Genomic DNA, 20538 nt, shown 5'->3' on the forward strand with positions numbered 1-20538 from the left:
GATTGACTTTCTTCCTCTTTGGATTTGGTTGACTTAACTAGTTATAACTTATTTGATTTAGTACTTGCCCCTTGTCTAATTATGTTAATGAAAATGGGCTATTTTGGAGTTGGTGTGCCATTTATAATTGAGCTGCATCAACTACAGGTGACCTTCTTTTGTGGATTGAACTAAATTGGTTTTGGATTTTTTCAAAGTTGTAATTCTCTTATCAGATGGTGATTTCATTTTGACTTATTCTGACTACATTCTCATAACTTCGTACTTTATGTTCGAGCTCTAATAATATTTGCGCCATGGATAGCTAAATAAATTTTCTTCCTTTGTGAAATTTTGATTACCCTTTGAAGATTGTATGAATTAAAGCTTATAAAGGGAAATATTAGACCTACGGAGGACAAAGGCCCACAAAGCACCTCACCGCTTCTTCATTTCTTAACTTACAAGGCGAGGAGTCCGAGTAGGACTCATGCACTGTAGTAAAGGTGTGTTAATATGCCCCGGTCTTCCCCTGTCAATCGCAGCGTAAGAAAATACCATTCACAGTGAAGATGCCTCTGAATCGGACGAGCCGTCTCCTCTATGCTTGAGCCCTCTTGTGATTCTAGCGGGTGGGGATGTGTGTTAATTGGTCAACAGGTGGTGGGGATGGCTAGGGTTAGGAACTGGTGGAGTCGTGCAAAGACTGTGGCTGGCATCCATCTCTTCTCTGCCTCTCTCTTTCTCTTCCTATTCCGTATGGCCCTTCGGAACTCCTCCCTCAATTCCTCTTCTCCGTCTTCAGGTACGCTTTTTTTCCCCATATTGTTCACTACGGGTTGTTTGGTTGGTGAGAAATTAGGAGAAAAGAGGAACTAAAATTTGGAATCTCGTTGGAAGTTGTGGGGTTGGATCCATTAGTTCATTTTCTTCTTTTGTTGTGTCAAATGATTGCACTTCGCAGCAGGCAAACGGACGCTAGTTCTATTAAATTCTCGTTTTTATTGGAAACTGGGAATTGAGTTTGGCAGCTGTAGCGTTGCAGATTTTCCTTTCTTGTCGCTTGATTTCTCCATAGCTAGGTGAACTTCAGAGTGTTACTAAATTTGCTAACTTTGGTGGTTTTTAATGGCGGTTTCAGAGGGCTCTTTCGCCATATGAATGACAGTAGCAGACTATGATCTACACTATTTTCCCAGTATTCTAAAACATTGCCCTCAATTTAAGGGGAAAAACTGTGGAATCTTCTATGCTAAGAAAAGTATAGTTGTGCTCTCCTCTTTGAAATATGACAAGACCATGATATGCGAACCCCACCAATGTTATATTTCAAGTATATAACATGATTTTGAATTTGCAACTTGCATGTGGTTTTGTTGTCATTTGGAATATATGACGAACTAGGACAAGCTGACTTGTTCAACCTTTTCCTTTTTGTAATCCTTAACCAAAATTCTGAATCTGGTGAAATGTGCATGTCTTGCTAGAATGTAGCTTCTGAATTTAAAACCATGGTATTTTTGCTCACTGCTGCTTATATGAGACTATTAGAGTAAAAGTAACTTTGGAAAAGACTTGCAATAGATGCTTCAATATCAAATGAGAAGGAAAGGTCAAAGTTGTATGATAAAATGGAAAAAGATTTGGACGAGCACGGAGCAGTCTTCCTTAAACAAGGTGAAACTTCTCAGTCACTGTCCCTTTCTGATATCTTCACCATAACGGATGGATCTGTGAGACCTATTCTTAAGGTATCCTTTGGGTAAACTTAGCCATTATCAATCTTATGATCGTAATTTATGATTTGAGATTTATGGATGTTTTGCCCCTTGCATGCAGACAGCAAATCCTCCTGTACGAGCTAATGTTTTGTATTTGAGCCCTGAATATTCAGTGCATATATTGTAAGCATCTACTTTTCTTATGACTTAGTCATTATGTTTCATCCATGGTAAAAAAGACTAATTCAATGGAAGATGTGGCCTTTAGACAATGAAATAGAAAGCACATATCTTGTAGCTAATCACAATTTATTGGGACTTGGAATATAGTGTGGACTGTGGATTTATATATCGAAATGATATTGTTTCTTAAATTGATTGAAGAGCATAATTTCTTGGAAAAATTAGAAGCGATATGCCCAAATTCTTTGCAGAAAAAACACTGCAAGGTGCTAGAATGCGCAAGCGGTCCTCGTCGTTGAGTAGCATAAGCCACAGGGACAAACCTTGAACTACTATGAGATTGTGCCAGAGTAACTTGAGTACTAAGTCGTTGTTATTCACGAAGTAACTCACCCAAACAAACATTAAGAGAAGGAATAGGAGAGCGATTCAGTAGAGAAGAGCGAACAGATTCATACTCGCGGCGGAGTTTCATAAGAAACTGATCACGATGACTAGTCTTGCGAAGACGTTGAATAATGGCAAGAGAGGCAACAGGAACATTCGCAGTAACCAGATCAGAATATCTGTTTCAAAAAGTCAGCAACCCCAAATAATAGTCTTGGATGGAACGATTGTCATGTTGAAACATGGCAATCGCATGCTCTAACTGAAAACGACGGACATTGTTATCTTGATGATATATTGTTTTTAAATAAGTCCATATGGATTGAGTGGCGCGATAAGGTTGCAAGTTGAGGACAATATGTGGCTCAACCGAGCCAAGAAGCCAAGACGTAATCCTGACATCAAGCATAACGCATGAAGAACAAGCCGCTGAATCCTAGGCACCAAGTACAGCCCATGAAGGGCAAGCCGCTGACTCCTTGGATTTATCAGGATTGTGTGTGTAATCCGTGCTATCAATATGACCCCAAAGATCTTTTCCCTTCAGGAAAAGTTCAAATTGAAAAGCCCACGTAGAATAATTGTTGCCCGTAAACTTGCCATGCTTAAATAAAGGAGAAAATCGAGAAGCCCAAAAAAAAACATACTGAGCCTAAAGAAAAAGGCCACCAGAAAATCTAGAAGCCCAAAAAATAAATCAACGCAGGTACAAAGAAAACCAAGAACAACCTTCCTGCACTAAAAAATAAATCTTGAACCAAAAGACCTGCTGTGCCTAGAATCAAAAGGATAGAGAAGCCCCAGAAACAGCAACAGAGAGAACCAAGACCAACCTTCCTGCACTAAAAAATAAATCTTGAACCAAGAAACCTGCTGTGCCGAGAATCACAAGGACAGAAACCTGCTATGCCGAGACAGAGAAGCACCAGAAACTGCAACAGAAAGCTGTTGCCTGCACTTAAATAAATGGCAAACTAGAAAACTTGCTGTGGCGACAGCCACTCAGCCACAGAAATACCAAAAAAACAGAGAACAAAAAAATTCCAGAAGAGAAAAAAAACCACAATAGCCACAGAAATGAGAGACACCTCTGAAACTGAGAAGAATAAAAAAAAATTCGAAGGGGAAAAAAAAAAAATTTAGCATTCGGCTGGCTCTGATACCATGTCAAAGTATTGTGTGAATGGCCCCATGGTTTGGCCTTAGTTCTATGTATTATATATAGACTTTACAAGAATGCTATACATGGAAAGTAAATAAGTTCTTGCATGATTCTGGACCTATATATGTAAATTATAATCTGTCAAGCCCTATACATGTAAACTATATGTATGCTAACTGTACAAAATAATGAATTGAGAAATAAGGAAATACTTGTGGGCTGAAGTAAGGAAAGAAATCTTTTGCTTTGCTGTTTGCTGCTGTTCCGTTGACAAAAAGATTGTTAGATAACCCACTTTACCTGATAACTTAACCTGTTAGGTTTTGGGCCAACAATGCATATCATGCTTTAGCGAAGATGAATGCTCTAAGGACTTTATTGATGACTTTGACTTTAGAGGATGCGGAAAATGTCAGTTTATAAGAGAGATTATCTTAAGAGCTGGTGTTACAAGAAAGTGATCTCGAAATGGTTGATAGGTTCCTAATCTGAAGCATCTTGGACTTGCGTTTTAAGGAGTGGGAGTGTCTTCCTTGTAATAGTGCTTGTGGATCATCTTGTGCTTGTAGGATACTAGGTGTGCTTCCATTGTTGAGTCTTTGTGAGTTCTTTACTCTTCCTATCTTATTGAAGTTTTGGGGCAAGGGCCAGTAGTGGGTTTGTTTTTGGTTTATGGCACTTCTAATATGGCCTTATATCTTTTTTGTGGGATGAGTTTTTGTATGTATTTTGTTTTTTCGCTCTTAATTGGGTTTTAGAAGGGTATTTAATGTCATTTAATATCTTTTGGAAAATCCAGGGGATTCTTTGTTAATGCTGTCATGATGTCTTTTGACAATTTTATTGGAGAGTGTGAGTTAGAGGGATTTCCGTTTAGTTGCTAGATACTACAAAGTTTACCTAGTCTGTTGGGATAGCAAGTCATCTTGACAGATTCTTATGTTTCAGGGAGTGGCATGACACTTTCCTGAAAATTTCTTAAGAGATTCTAGCTAGACCAGTTTTGGATCATTTTCCTTCTATTTTGGAATCTTCTAAAATTATGGGTCCTACCCTGTCATAGTTTGAGAATATGTTGCAATTGGAGGAATTGTTCCTTCGACGGTTGGGGAGTTTTATGCTTGTGAAGAGATTGAAACATCTTAAGGAGGCCTTGAAGAAATGGAATGGGGATGCTTTTGAAGATGTGAGGATTAGGAAAGCCAACATTTTGAAGGAGTTAGAAACTATTAATCCTTTGGAGGATATGAGCACTCTTTTTCTAGTGATATGGCCTTGAGAAGAGAATCTCTTAAGAATGATCTAGGCGGTTTGTTGTTGAAGGAGGATCTTTGTTAGGTGCACAAGGTTAGATTCAAATGGGCTATCTAGTGGGGTTGGGGGGCTTGTAATACTAGAATTATTATTATTTTTTTTTTCAAAACTTTGCCTTTAATGCACATAGTGCTTAATTCTTTCCACACATAGCTGGTCCCAAGGTCTGGTAGAGGAGAAAGTTTGCATTGGATAGGTGACAGTGATTGTAAAGCTTGTCAGATCTTTATAAAATGAATCTTTACCAATTATTCGATTAGGTGTCCCCTACAAGTGAGGCATTGCACACTAGGGAGGGAATATTTGTGCAAATATTCTGAGTATTCTAGAATAGATGGTTGATGTTAGCAACTGAGGGATGATTGGCCAGATCCTAGAATAAGTGGTTGGGCATGGGAACCTATAAAATTGGGCCTCCACCTCATTCATAGATGTGCATCCAAAGCTCGTATCCTCTCATTACAATGGAATTTCCCTTTTGTTCTTATGTTTGTTTCTTTTTACTTTTTTCCTACTTGTTTGGTGATCTTGGGTGGGGTTTTCTTCATATTGTTGAAAGGAAGTGAGGGACTGCTAGCCTTAGAGTCGCATAGGATTCCCATAAATAAAGGGGATGCCAAATCTAGCCTCCTGATACCTGTTGTTGGATTCCCAAGGATTTTGTACCACCATGCATGCATCATGTGTGCTTTCCTCACCAACGCTTATGGTCTTGAGGATTGCCCACTTCTCCTCGTTCAGCCCTGTCTTCTTCCTTCAATTAATTGTATGCAAAACCACCTCAGCCCCATATTCTAGAGCTTACATTTTATATTGACTGAAGCTGTCAGATCAAAATGATGTTTATGCTTGATTTTCAAAAGTGAAATCTAAAAGTAGCAGGTTGGCTCATTTGGCAATGGACATTTTTTTTTTTTAGTATTTGTGATTTTATGCTTACTATGTAGCTTATTCTAATGATTTCTTCCTTGTAGGAGCCACCATTTATCAGGTTGTTAAAAGTCCAATAAATCAGCAGTGGAGTTTTCGAAGTAAAATAATTAGGTTTTCTTTTGTCTTGGATTCACTAAACTAGACTAATAGATAAGTATATTTTTCATGAACAAATGGTTCACTGTCATTCTCAACCAATCAAGATTAATTTTTTATTTTTTGGTTCCCCATGTGGGTGGGTTGGTTGGGGGGGGGGGGGGGGGTGGTGGTGGATGCATGATATAATGAATAAAGAGCCACAATCCTCTCAAAAATTTTCAAATATGAAAGGTGGCCATGGACTCCTAGTATATAAGCAAATAGTTAATACTTTCAACAGTGACATGCACTTATGCATTTCTTTGAGTTTATGGTACACAATTTACCTGCATGTTGGCAATAATCTACCCTGTTTTTATTTATTTATTTTATATGTGAGGTTCTGCACCATAGATCTGTTGCCTGTAAAATTCTTTTTTTAGTCCTTTTTTTTATTTTTTATTTTTATTTTTTTCAAATGACTTTCTTGATTCATACTATAAAGTTGGATGCTTGAATCATGCATGCATGCTTGGCTTGCTGCAGGGAGGCTGTGAGGGGCATATTTTCTCCTTACTTTGAAAATGGTTAGTTATTATTCGATCTTTTTGTTCAGAGTGATGTTGTACTTTGAAAATTAAATGACTACTTATTGCAGTTTGATTGTTCTTTGAACAATGACTCTTTTGATTGGATTATTATTGTCTCATTTTGCCCACATATTTGATAAATTTCAGTGTTGTGTTTTTCTATCACATTTGTTGGTATGCTTTACATGTGTCTCTGTTAGTGATCTGGTACCAGAACTCCAGTTTGTACCATTTTAGCATGTTCCATGCCTCACATCATATTTCGCCTGTTCCTGCCACGGAAGATGAGGTAATTGCCTTTTAGAGGGTTATTTTGTATCTCTTTGTTTGTTTCCTGTTCGTGCCTCAAAAGATGAAGTAGCTCTGCCTTTTAGATTTCTTAGGGTTCTCTTTGTTTGTTTGTCTTATTTGGACATTGTTTTGATAATTTCCTATCTTTTTGGTCAGATTGAAGCTGAAGCAAGTGCTGTTAAATCTGTTGTTGGTGATATGTGCCCTTTGAAAATTGTTTTAGATAGAGTAGTTCTGACATCAACTGGAGTGCTTCTAGGGTGCTGGCAGGTTATTCTCTTGGTTTCTGTTCCTGCATTTTCTTCCATAAATGCATGCATGCATGCATTACTCAATAATTTTAAAATTCATATATAGCATATTTCTGGATCAGTGCTCCCTTCTGCCATCCCTCCATCTCATGCTTACATTCACATAACACACATCCATTCTTTTATTTGAAATTTTATCCATGTGTTATTAATTAGGGTAAAATTTAGCAACACCCCCTGAGTTTTCTGAAAATGACACTCCACCCCTTGTGTTTTTGAAAACTACCAAAAAAGCCTTGAGATTTAAGCTTAATGACAAGATAAACCTTCCACTAGTTGACCATTAGTCAACCGTTAAGTATATATGAAAAAATGAAAAAAATGATAATTTTGTCATTTTTTATTCACTTGTGATTAGATAGATTAAAAAAATGACACTAACTTAATAAATAAAGTCAACAAAAGTATTCAGTTAAGTACAATATTTTTTGGAAATTGAACTCGTGAATAAATTGGACACCTAGTTCTCGAGTTAACCACTTGATTGGTTCGAGTCAACCAGTTGACATAAGTATGACAATATAATTAAATTATTATTATTTAAAAAATTAAAAATATATGTAAAATAAATAATTTAATAATTCATAAAAATAATTAAATAATTTTATTGTTCCACAAATTGTTATAGAAAATTTTACATGCAAATTAAATGACTAAATATATCTTTAAAATTAAAATATGGTTTAAAAATTGACTTATATCAACTGGTTGGTTGAATTGCCGATCGTTTTCTGAGTCTAGTTGAATCCATATTTAATAAGATAGCAACTTGGTTAAAATTTAAAAAGATAGTTGAAATGTTTAGATCAAAGGTTAACCAATTAATATAAATTTAGGCGTTCATTTATTTAGCACTCATATTTTACACAAAGAACAACTAACATTCAACTTTATAATTTTAATTTATAAAGTTTGAATTTTGAAATTTTAGTTTATGATTTTTTTAGCATTGTGTTTGATAGGTTACTTGAATTTAGAAATATTGAATTATGTTTTATTTGTTTTATGATGTGTTTAGTCATTAAATTTTTATGAAATTACATCTAACAAGCTTACTAGTCATTTTTTATGATTTATTAGTAATTTATTATTATTTTATATATTTTAAAAAATTTTAAAATAATAATAAAATTATTTTGTCATGTCAATTGATTGATTCAAAGCGATTGGCCGACAAACTGTTCAATTCGAGAATCGGTTAGGTTTGCAATTCATTTATTCAGTTTTTAAGACATTATATTGACTACTTTTTTAATTTAATTTATTTAATTCAATATTGTTTAATTTAATTTTTTATATATATTTTTAAAAAATTATAGAATAATAATAAAATTATTTTGTCATGCTTATTTCAATCAATTGATCCAAAGTGATTGGACCGGTAAATCATTCAATTCAAGAATAGGTTAAATTTTTAATTCATTTATTTAGTTTTCAAGACATTACATTGACCAATTTTTTCAATTTAATTTATTTAAGTCAATATCATTAAGAGTAAAAATTCATTTTTTTGATGTATTTAATGGTTGACTAATGGTCAATTAGCGGAAGGTTCATATTGTCAATAAATTTAAATCTCAATGGGCTTTTTGGTAGTTTTCAAAAACACGGGGTGGAATGTCATATTTGAAAAACTCAGGGGGTGTTGGATTTGACCCTATTAGTTAAAATGCCCTAGCTGTTCCTCTTAAGGAGGCTGGGTGAGTAAGGAAACAGCAGAACTTGTCTACTGGATTAGCTTGTCAGCTCTAGAAATTTGTGAATGTACAACAACAACAACAACAAAACCAAGGGTGTGGCTTTCCAAGGTTCTATAATTCATGTAATCTTATCAATTACCATTTAATCATAAGATGTAATGTTTAGTCATCCCCCCAGTGGCAGGAAGCAGATTTGTTTCTTGTCCTTTCTAAAACTTTTGAGAGGGCAGGCATTGGTGAATTGATAAGGTTGATTCGTTGTAATATGGGTGGGTTTGAGTTGCAGAGACTGCCTCTTTGCATGCCCTGGTAAATCTATGCACCAGGCTGCGCTTCTTTGCCTTCTGATGTCATTTGTGTGGATTTGTTCTTTTATTGGATATTTGGGTTTTTAGTTTCTATTATCCCAAGACTATTTACATTATTTCCTTTTGAGGATTAAGTGATAACTAATTAGGGATAGTGTCGTTTCTTGGGCATCATTCAGCGTGTGAATGAATTTTCATGCCACATTTATTTCTTGAGTATTCATGGATGATTATCAGATTGAATAATACTTGTCAAAAAGATTTTCATGGGTTCTCTAGTTTACTTGCTTTAGTTTCTTGTGTAGGTTGTCTCTGGGACAGATCCCGTAACAATTCGTGCTAAATTGAGAAGTGTCCTTCCACGTGCACCAGAAAAGCAACTTGTAAGATCTTTTATCTCTTTTTATTCATTTTTTCTTCCGTGTTAATCTAGCATATGTGAATTCCACATTCCAAACCTATTCTTTAAGCACAAGGGAATATAAAATGGACCTAAAAGGTTTTAATGGAACATGTTTATGGTTATATCCCTTAAGAAGGGGAATTTTTTTAGCGGAAAAATCCCTCATCCACTGCAATTTTTTTTTTTTTGGATAGGTCCTCTATCCACTATTATAACATGCAGGTGGTCTTCATTACCATTTGGATGAATTTTTATCATGAAGCTTTGTAGAATCTTTTCTTCCCTACCTTCTAAACAAACCTTTTGCTTAATTAATTTAGGATTAAAGTGTTCGCATGTATCCTGAGGGAATTCATTGTTATTGCATGTTTGCTGCATTAGTGTGCTAATCTGTTGTCATTACTTTTTATTGCAGTATAATGCTGCTATGCTTCACACATCATTCGCAAGGTTTATTGGTCAGCCCCAAAATTTTCCAATGGTAATAAGTCAGGAAATATATTTCGTCTTGTTACGTTTAATTATCTATAGAGTTTGCAAGTTATAGGAATGTATAATGCTGCTATGCTTCACACATCATTCGCAAGGTTTATTGGTCAGCCCCAAATTTTTCCAATGGTAATAAGTCAGAAATATATTTAAGCTTGTTACGTTTAATTATCTATAGAGTTTGCAAGTTATAGGAATGTATATGTTTTCTGTAACTAAGTAATAATTAGTAACATTGAAGCTAGTTTAAGGAAATTTACAAAGTTCGAAACTAAACAAAACAAGTCCTTACCATGATTTTTAAAAAGTGATAGTGGGTAGTGTAGCATAATGTTAACGGGTGCGGACATGACATGACATGGCAGGAAGTGGGTCTAGTGGCCATGAATTTTTTTCAAGCTCACAAAACGTTGTTAATGTTGGTATATGTGCATGTTTTAAGCCCTGAACCCATCTTTAAAACGATTTTTAATGTACTTTGGATCTTGTAGTTCAACTTACAAACATTGTCTGTTAAGGATGATAAATTTCGCATTGGTTTTAAACTCCTATTGTCATTAATCATACATGTGATAAACAAATTAATGAAACAAAATATGTTAGCTTAAAATATGATATACTTCATTAATCTATAGGCACATAAAACATACAATATACTAAACAAGTTCTATTATTTATTTATTAAGTTAATGAAAACATACTAAACTTAGACCTAGAAGTTATATTATATGACCTAAGCTTTAAAATTGCTATATTATAATCATAAAATTTATTGTTAAAAAATAAAGTATTAACAACTTGAAAATACTACACAACAACAACAAGCCTCAAGTCCCACTAGATGGGGTCAGTTACATGAATTCTTTTTTGCCAATTCACCCGATCGATAACATTTTTCTCTACTAGATTAAGTGCTATTAAATCTTTCCTCACTACCTCATTCTAAGTTATTTTAGGCCTACTACTACCCTTTTTCATGCTAGAAACAATAGCTAATTTATTCCTCCTCACAGGCGCTGTACTAGGCTTATGGTTCAAATGGCCATACCATCTAGGCAGCCTCTTCCTTTATCTTATTTTCAACCAGTACTATGCCTAAATTATTGTGTATATGCTCGTTTCTTACTTTATCTTTTAATGGTATACCACTTATCCACATTAGCATTTGCATTTCAGTGACTTTTACATTTTTTACATGTTTCTTAGTTGCCCAACATTCAGAATCATAAAGAATAGCCGGCCTTATAGTCATCTTACAAAACTTTCCTTTTAATTTGAAGGGTTTTCTAAGACCACAGAACACACTTGAAGCACTCCTCCATTTTACCCAACCTGTTTTAATTGTTTGTGTTACATCATCTTCAATTTCTCCTTCCACTTGCATAAAAGATCCAAGTTATTGAAATCTATTAGTGCTAATAGTTTATTAATTATTAAGTTTAATATTCTCACCACTGCTACTCCTTACGTTATTGAAATTACATTTCATATATTTTGTTTTATTTTTTACTTATCCTAAATCCTTTAGACTCTAATGTGACTCTCCAAATACTACAACTAGAAAATGACTAGAGGTTGAAGTTGAATAGTATAGGAAATAAATATTAAATTGCTAATATTATCAAAATCAATGGATTTTTAACAAAACATTGTTTGTATCCAAGATCTTAAATTTTAATTTCGTGTCAAATTTTGAAGCTCCAGAAGTACGAAAATTTTGATTTTGGTTTGAAAAAATAATGAAAATTAGCAGTAAAGTATGGAACTCTTCTATGAAACTTTAGAAATGATTAATAGATGTAATAGTATAAGTTTTAGAACTAATATATTACAAGTTAAATACATCTAGGTTGTGTATGAGGTGGAAAAATTATAATATAATTTGTATATCAAATATGTTTGTAAGATAATGTGCATTAAACATATTCAATTAATAAAAATAAAATTCCTAAATCATTTGAACAATTATTTATTATATAAACAATGATAATTTAAAAGAATGGTTAGATAAAAAAATGTTGTTGTAAGTTTATTTTTTCATATAATTTCAAAAGCCCTACCTAGTGGGACTTAAGGCTTGGTTCTGTTGTATAATTTCAAAAGCTCTTGTACTGACCTTTTTGTTTCAATAAAAAAATAAATTAAATTAAGAGAGAAATTTCACTTTGCTTCTAAATTTCTCATTTGAATTATGAGGAAATTTTGTTCTATAGTTAAAACTTCAACAAGTTACTCTAAACTTTCAAGATTTTGATAAATTTTGAATGATTTGTTGAAATTTTGATGGAAATTATGTAAAATGGAAATCGATTTCCATTTTGATTTCGAGGGTGATGGAAATCAGAAATTTTGATGGAAATTTTGACAATTTTGTGGAAATTTAAGACCATGTTTGTATCAAATTGTTAATAAATGCATATGTTGCGAATATAATAAAAAAAAACTGTCTGTCATTATCATCCTTTATAATCTTCTCTCCCTTTCTTTAAATCACTAATTGAGGTTGATTTATGAAAGGAAAATTGAGAGACAATGAGAAGAAAAGTATATAAATAATATTTTGTTTTTTGTCATAATGGTTTTATAATAGCCGTAGTCGGCCCATAGTGGTCGTTACATAATGCTAGCAGCCCATAATGGCCAATGTGATTTGCATTCCCATTGATTTAGCAGGGTGTAATGATATTAGGGCCCCAAAAATCCGAATAGTAACAGCACCACATAATGGTTGTGGCTGCTATTTAAAACCATGGTCCTTGTCATCTGCACTCTTCTAGAATAAATAAATGTTTTAAAAGGTGAAAGCATAACGTGAGGCACAAGGCTTTGAAGTGTGAGCCTTTTGAGAATTTAATTTGTTAGATAAAAATATGTAAATAAAATTTAAGTATATATTTTAAAATGAATAAGAACTAAGAAAATTACAAATAAAATCTTGAAAATCATATATAATTTGTTGATTTTTTTTTATTTTAAATAATTAATTTGAATTCATTAAGTAAATCATGCCAAGATATAGTTATAGAATTGCAAAGTTCAAACTATTTTTTCATGATCCAATATGCAACTCAATTATTTTTACAAAGGTTGAAGCTAAAAAGTTCTAGAAATCAACTCATATTAGTGCATTTCTTTATATATATGTGTGTAGTAAAATTTTCTTGCCAAATCTAACTTGAGATTTATGCACCCAAAGCCTCGATTAACAAGGTGCAAAAGGTGTGCCTTTTGTACAAATGTGCGAGACATTGTGTATAATGCTTGGTGTTCGGGTCTTAGAGTTCTGCGACCCTAACACATGGTTTTGGTGTATGCTTTTTTACTTGGAGGTATTGGTTGGTTAACTTGGATGCGACTGTGTGGTTGTTATAGGGATGATTTAGGTATGTCTCTGTGACGTTGTGGTAGGTCTAGATAGTTCTGATGATGGCGTTCTCGAATCTAAGATGTTTGATCATTAGATCCTCGGTAGTTACTCATATGTAATCGAGAATACTTTGGAGATTGACTTTTGAGGGAACACTAGGTGAGCGTCCTACCTCCCTTGGTATCCTAATGGGTACTAAGTGAACAACCCTAAGGAGTGTTCAAGGGCGGGCTTTTGACATCCTCAAGGGATGTCTTGAGTTTTCGTATAGGATTGGGAGCCCCATGGACAATCCATTTGGGAAACAATTGGGCAGTATTATCTAAAACCCCTGAAAGTGTGGGTGTATGTCCTTCTTAGTTGTCGGCTATTCAATTGGGCAGTATTATCTAAAACCCCGGTCATGCTGTGGGGATGAGAGTTACCCTCAGTACTGGTGGAATGTGATTCATTTCTCTTACCGTTTGAGTTGGGGTTTCTTGGTGATGACCTTTGTAGGTTCAAGGGCTGTTGAGCTGTTAGACTTTACCATTGGGTTAGACTCTTGAGGTTTCCTTAGATAAGGATGAATACGACTGGGTTGGACTTGGTGTGGTATTTGCTGCCGCATGGGTGTGACTCCTTGACACTTGAAGAGTATATTAACAAGAGTGATTCCTTTTGGCCAATGAGAACTCCACATTTGTGACAGTAAACCCCAAGGATCTAATGATCAAACATCTTAGATTCAAGAACACCATCATTAGAACTATCTGAACCAACCACATTGCCACAGAGACATACTGAAACCATCTTGTGACAATCATACAATCGCATCCAGGTTAACTGATCATTACTTCCAAGTCAATAATCATACACCAAAACCATGTGCTAGGGTTGTAGAACTCTAAGACCCTAACATTTTCCCCCACTCAGTCTATCAGCATCCTTATTGATGAACATACATGAACCAAGTTTCAGCAATACTTGTTGAACTCCAACATAGGAGGCTTCGGCTAACCACATTGGAGCCAATCTTGTCTCTGATCCCATGGTAGACTTGATCCCAATTTGATCCGAAGTCGCTCGTGGCACACATCCCTAAACACAAGGTCTTCAACTCAACTCAAAGCCAAAATCGAATGTTTCTTTCTCAATACCACACCCAAATCTATGAACCAACCGAGGACTGCTCATGTCCAAGCGCACAACTTAACCAAAAGCTGATTGCCCTAGCATATCAACCTGTTTTGAAGATTAACACACACCTAGAAAACTCTCAACCCTTTGATATAGATCCATATTTACATCTTTGTCTCTCAAGACCAAACTCTTATCAAAGATTCGAAGAGTGTTCGCCCATTTATTCTCGTAGTAAACCACTTCCCAAAAGCTAAGTTTGATCTGAAACCGATTAAGACTAATCTCAGTTCAGCTCATGGAGCAACGAACCCAAAATCTCATTTGATTAAAGTTTCTGTCATAACCCAAGACGATCAATACAATCTCAACGTTCCATTCCAACCTTACCATCCAATAATAGATCCCATCTCGGCTCCAAATTTGGCCATCAAAACATTTGGTAGACAACCAACCAAGTAACCATCAAAATCTTAAAACCAACAAACCGATGCCAAAGTGAGTCTCCACCAAGGAGTCTTAATAGACACAACTCCAAAGATGGATTCACACCTTGGAGTTTCTTTTTGAAATAACCAATATCAAGACCATGGGGTTACCATGTCCTGCAAGCCAACGTACCTTGAATTTGATATACCATTCCAAAGGCGAGCCCCTACCCAAGGAGTCTCACGCACAACTCCAAGGATGAGTCCAAACCAAGGAAATTCCAAAAACACAAGCAATCTCAATATCCTAGGTTCACAACCCAATTCCTCACAAGATAGACAATACAACCCATAATGCCACAATTCCGAAGGTAACCAACTAACACAAATCCGACCGTAGGATCGATATAAAAAATTTCTCGTGTCCTTAAGCCTCAAGCTCAAGTCACAACCCAAGTGCCAATCTTTCTTCTCAAAACCAGTTTTCCATGTCCTCAGACATTCAAATCTCAAAACCCAAATCGAAGCTCAAGGTTCCCCAATCTCTTGTCCTCTGACAAAACCAAACTCGACCACAGTCCGTCGTGGTTATCATTTTGATATCTCTGCCCTCTATCTCAAACTTGAACTTTCATTTGAAAGGCGTCTCTTTAGCTTAGTTGTGCTGCACAAACCTGCACAACAAGAAGAAGAAAGAAAGGCCCTCTTGCCACAATGGCTTATGTGTGCCCACTGGCAACATGATTCAAATGCCCTTTGTCTAAACTCCTCGTAATGCCTTCTAGTAAACTCATCCTAATGCCCTCTAGCATAAGTCATCAATAAGGTGTCAAATGTAAATGGTGCAAACGCAATTCCCTCAATTCCACAATAGCGGTCTCCAACCGCGCTCGTTACCACCGGAACATCACATGAGCATTTGGGCTCCAACAAAGTCCAATAAGAAACATTTGTGGTCCCCTTCAGTTCCATACTCCACTATGTAAACATCACCATAGTGACTAACACAAATCTGCATTCGTGGCTTGAGTACTATTTGTCCAAGGCGTTCATAACTCATTCTTTCTCATAGATCTAAGAATGTCACCTCTCTTTATGTGTACGAACTTCTCAAGTTCCATAAGAGACTTCTTTGGGCAAACACCCGCAATCATCTACTTCTTCTAGATCTAAGAATATCACCTTTTCCTGTCGAACGAAGACACCGAAATTCTTAACGGATAACCATTTGAGCTCCAATGCCAACCGCAATAGGACAACCAAAGTGTGGCAATAATACCTGCCTCTAGGGCACAAGGTATTCACATCTTCGATCTCATCCATCAACCCTCACCCCTTATCAAGTACGGTGCACCGTCAAGTAAATTGATATTCGCTAGATATTCACTGAAGGTCAACTTTCCTTTCATTACTTGCAATGGGTTACTTGACAAGAGGGGAGTGCGAGACAAGAACCTACTCAATGAAACTCGCTCCTTCCCTCATTCAATGTCACAAACTAAATACCCACAATCAAATTGATGCCAACAATTTCAATCTTATTTTCATTCAAGATCAAGAGATCTGCTCTAATGCCAACAATCGCGGATGTGGAGTTTTCAATGGCCAAAAGGAATCACCTTTGCCAATGTACTAAAGTGTCAAGGAGTCACTCCCTTGCAGTGGAAAAAATCACACCATGTCCAACCCAGCCATACTCATCCTTATCCAAGGTAACACTCAAGGGTCCAAACCAGTGGTCCAGTCTCACGACTCAACAACCTTTGAATCAACTAAGGTCGTCATCGAGGAGCTCGAGCTCAAACTCAAACGCTAAGGGAAATAACTCACATATCATTACTACTGGAGGGTAACTATCATCCCCACAACAGAACCAAACTCTTAGATGATACTGCCCAATTGTATAGTGTTGATGGCTAGGAAGGATGTACATCCAAACGTACGTGTTGAAAGATCCATGCGATCTCATTCTCAAATGGATCGTCCATGGGGCTTCCAGTTCTACATGGAAGTGCAGGGCACCTCTTGTGGATGTGAAGAGTCTGCCCTTGAGTGCTCCTTAGGGTTGCTTACTTGGTACCCATTAGGATATCGAGGAGGTAGGATGCTCATTTGGTGTTCCCTATAAGTTAGTCTCCGAAGTATTTTCGGTCACATACGAGTAATCACCAAGGATCTAATGATAAAAAATATTAGATTTGAGAACACCATCATCAAAACTATTCGGACCTACCACAATGTCACTGAGACATTCAGGAACCATCATCTCGATGCTAACTGCATAGTTGCATCCATGTTAACCAACAATACCTCTAAGTCAATAATCATACACCAAAACCATGTGTTAGGTTTGCAGAACTCTTAAGACCCTAGCATTTGGCATTTTTGGGATTTTACTTTAGACTGAGCTCAAGGTGTTTTGGCATGCCCCATCTTGAGGCAAGCCTCAATTTTAAAATGTTGGAGTGAATATATCCTAATGTGCATGCACAAACAAAAGCACAGGTCTAGTGTTACAGTCACTAACTCATGGAAACAAAGGACAATTTTTTTTTTTTTTTTGGCAAGGGCTGAAAGGAGAAGCAGAAATTTAAGGCTGAATTTTGGAAAATAAATAGATCAATTGAAGAAAAAATCAATGCTACACTTTCTTTTTAAAAAGGAAAAAACCTAATTTAGACTCTACTGAATTGTTCTTGGTGGGCCTTGTTATTGTTTGTCCAACCTATTGGACTATTGTATTTGCAGTTATGTTCCTGGAAGAGTAGTTTTTTTTCCCTAATAAATAATTCATTTTAGCTAATCACCTCATGCGCATGGTCAGTGGCTCAATTAATTTTTTTTTCTTGATATATTGAAATTGGTGAATTACTAAATGGCACATGTTTCTCAGGGAAATTTGGTACGCCTTGGTTGTATTTTGATGTAGTTGATGACTGGCTTACAATTTCTGTGGTCCTGTCTCTGCTTTTTCTTGCCCATCCTGCATTCCCCATCCCCCCCCCCCCCCCCCCCCGGGGGGGCCCCGGTGGCCGGAGGAAACAGAAATGGGTAGGTTCCTGTAGGAGAAGGCTAGGGGTTAGGAATGTGCTCGGATCAGGAAAAGAAAAAATAGTTAAGATTTGAGGTCCCAATCATTGATAAGAGGGAACAGGTAAGCCCTCTCCTCACATCCTTTGGATTGTGTAGTACTAAACTATGGAAGGTGCATATCGGTTGCTGTCAAAATCTTACTACCATATGAGCTGTTGGCGGTGGAACTAGGGTTTTAAGAGCTGGCTGGTTTTTATTTGTTTATTTATTTATTTTATTTTTTAGCAGGGGGTGGGAGTGGATTGAGATGTTCTGTTGGCAGACTATAAACTTCTAAATTTTCTTTTCTATATGTCACTCTTTATCTTTGTTAGTGCCATCTATAATAGTATAATGATAATGATTGATAAATCAAAAACTTTCAATGGTATTTTTGGTTATTCTTGTATCTTTCCAAAATCGAATTAGGTAAGTGTTTTATATTTGGGTTTGGGTTGATCAGTTTATTAATGGGTAAATAACTTATAAATTGAAACCCATCCATTTATTAAGTAGGTCATAAGCAAGTACCCGTTAAGCACCCGTTTAAAAATATAATTTATTTATTTTAATTTTTTTTCTCTAACATTTCACCAACTGAAAAAAAAAAAGCATTCGTTTAGTCATTTATTTTATTTATTAATATAATATCTTAACAAAAACTTAAAAATTTAAAAGCAATACATCGCTTAATTTTTTTTTTTAAAATTATGATTTAAAATTTAAAAAGCAAAACTAATTGAAATATAATCTATCACTTGTCTTATGTATCATTTTTCCCTCTTCAAATTTTCAACAAATTTAGTTATATAACTTGTAATTATAAACTATTATTTATCTAAAAGTGCTACAGTAAAAAATAAATATTATAAAACATTATTTTTTTAATATAAATGGGTGACTCGACGGGTTCCAACCCAAACCTGTCTAACTTGTTTATTAAACGTGTTGTGTTCGTGGTGAACCATTTATAAATGGGTCACCTCCTCTCAAACCCAAACCCGGTATAAACGGGTGGGTAACAGATCTCTCGTTAGGTTTTTACCTGATTTGCCACCCCTACCCTTATGCCTGCTATAATTAGTTATCAAGGTCCAATTGTTTTTTCAACTTTAACTGCTCCATAATAGATAACACTATAATGGTTTGTATGAATTAGCAATCATTGCACTTTAGTGTTCTCATGCCAGAGAAATCGTCTGGCGAAAGCTAGTTGGTTTTGAGTTGAGCGTTTGTATTCTCACTTTTCATCATCTGTGATTGTTGTCACATACAGGAGCAGCATAAAACGGTAGATCAAGTTCATTTCCTCCATAAGCTAGTCACTTGCCTAAACAATCAAATCCGTGGCTTTGAGGTAAATTTTATGTTTCGTTGTTTATGCTAGAGGATGTTTTGTTGTTTTATGAAATGGAAGTCACATGTTTTCACCTTATATTTTTTATGATATGTATGTGCCACCTTATATTTTTTGTGATATGTATGTGTGTGTGTGTGTAAGATATTGGGAGGATGTAGAATCATAAAACAATGATTATTTAACTAAGCTGTAATGATTATCTAAGCATGCTTATTTTTTTGAGGGATCTGTTTAATGTTGCGCACATGTAAGGGCATCCCTGAGCCACAAGGCTCCCCACTTTGTGAGGGTAGGGGGAGGGGTATGTTGATGCCTGCTTTTTGAAGAGATCTCATCCAACAGTAGTGTCAAAATGAATTGTATAGAAGGTTGTCTCTGATATTCAGCCTACATTCCTAACACCCAAGAATATCACAAGCAACAACCGCTGTGTGGTGGCCATCAGGTCTTTAAATTTTTCCCCGTACACAATTATGGAAGCAATTTCCAGGAAGAATGACTTTTAATGGCCCCAAGAACGGTATACAGCCGCTTTGATTTTCTTCATACCCGCCCCCCCCAAAAAGCTGATTTTGTGCTGCCGCAAGTTCATCCTTAGCTTCAAAAGCTTTTGTATATGTTTTTCCCACCTGTCTGAATGTGAATGTCACAGCCTTGGCATTTTTTTTTCTGTAACAGGCCATGGTTTCGGAGCTGTGGTATGTAGAGGAATACGATGTGTTGGCTCTTGCATTGAATGGAAGAATGAAGGTCCGCAGGTACCAACTGGGCTGCTCAAAAGCCTGAGGGTCTCAAATTTCATGGAACCAGGCTATTTTGCTTCTCTTCCTCTCAATGGTCATTGGGCTGGCTTGCAACATTGGCCAGTCTCTGACCATAAAGGCAGGCTTGCTACAATGTCCAGTTGAGTTAAAGCTTTTCTCCTTGTACTCACATTTCTTGTTCCATAGTCTTCGGTTTCTGCATATAGAGTAGCACTATAATGAAATTCTGATTTCCCCATGGTTGGGGTTTAATCAAGCGTGTATAATTTCAATTATCACAGTTTTGATAATTTTTTAATGAAGGGGGGAAATGGTTTCTATTCTTCTGCTGATTCCTTTTCTCTACATAGTTTTGTGTCATATATGTTCGTCTATTTGTGTTGCAAGCGTGGATGATGCTACATGTGATTAGTAAGGGGTTTTTTTCAGGATGTAGTAAAATATTTAGAAGGCAGGATGAAAGGCTTGATAGCCTAATGGGCACGAAGAAGATGCTGAAGTACTACATCTAACAAGGCTTACATCTCCTCATCAAGCTGAAAATACAGGAAAAAACACGATGACTTTTAACCTGAACAC

At 35.8% G+C, this 20538-nt stretch overlaps 1 protein-coding gene across 3 annotated transcripts; it reads left to right on the forward strand.

Moving 5' to 3' along the window:
- Nucleotides 1-395: 395 nt before the first annotated feature.
- Nucleotides 396-20282, forward strand: LOC131146105 (uncharacterized). Of its 3 annotated transcripts, none has more exons than XM_058095439.1 (10): nt 396-784; nt 1564-1730; nt 1819-1883; nt 6304-6344; nt 6548-6636; nt 6795-6908; nt 9263-9340; nt 9776-9841; nt 19112-19192; nt 19874-20282. In XM_058095439.1, exons 1-10 carry the CDS (start codon nt 583-585, stop codon nt 19979-19981), a joined length of 1011 nt encoding a protein of 336 aa, XP_057951422.1. In that variant the 5' UTR covers nt 396-582; the 3' UTR covers nt 19982-20282. The 3 variants fall into 3 exon arrangements, with proteins under 3 accessions (XP_057951422.1, XP_057951425.1, XP_057951424.1); XM_058095442.1 differs by having other exon boundaries at nt 410-784; nt 1531-1730; XM_058095441.1 differs by having other exon boundaries at nt 410-784; nt 1553-1730.
- The last annotated feature ends 256 nt before the right edge of the window (nt 20283-20538 follow it).

This window comes from Malania oleifera, chromosome 13, assembly GCF_029873635.1.
Source record: "Malania oleifera isolate guangnan ecotype guangnan chromosome 13, ASM2987363v1, whole genome shotgun sequence".
Lineage (NCBI taxonomy): Eukaryota > Viridiplantae > Streptophyta > Magnoliopsida > Santalales > Ximeniaceae > Malania > Malania oleifera.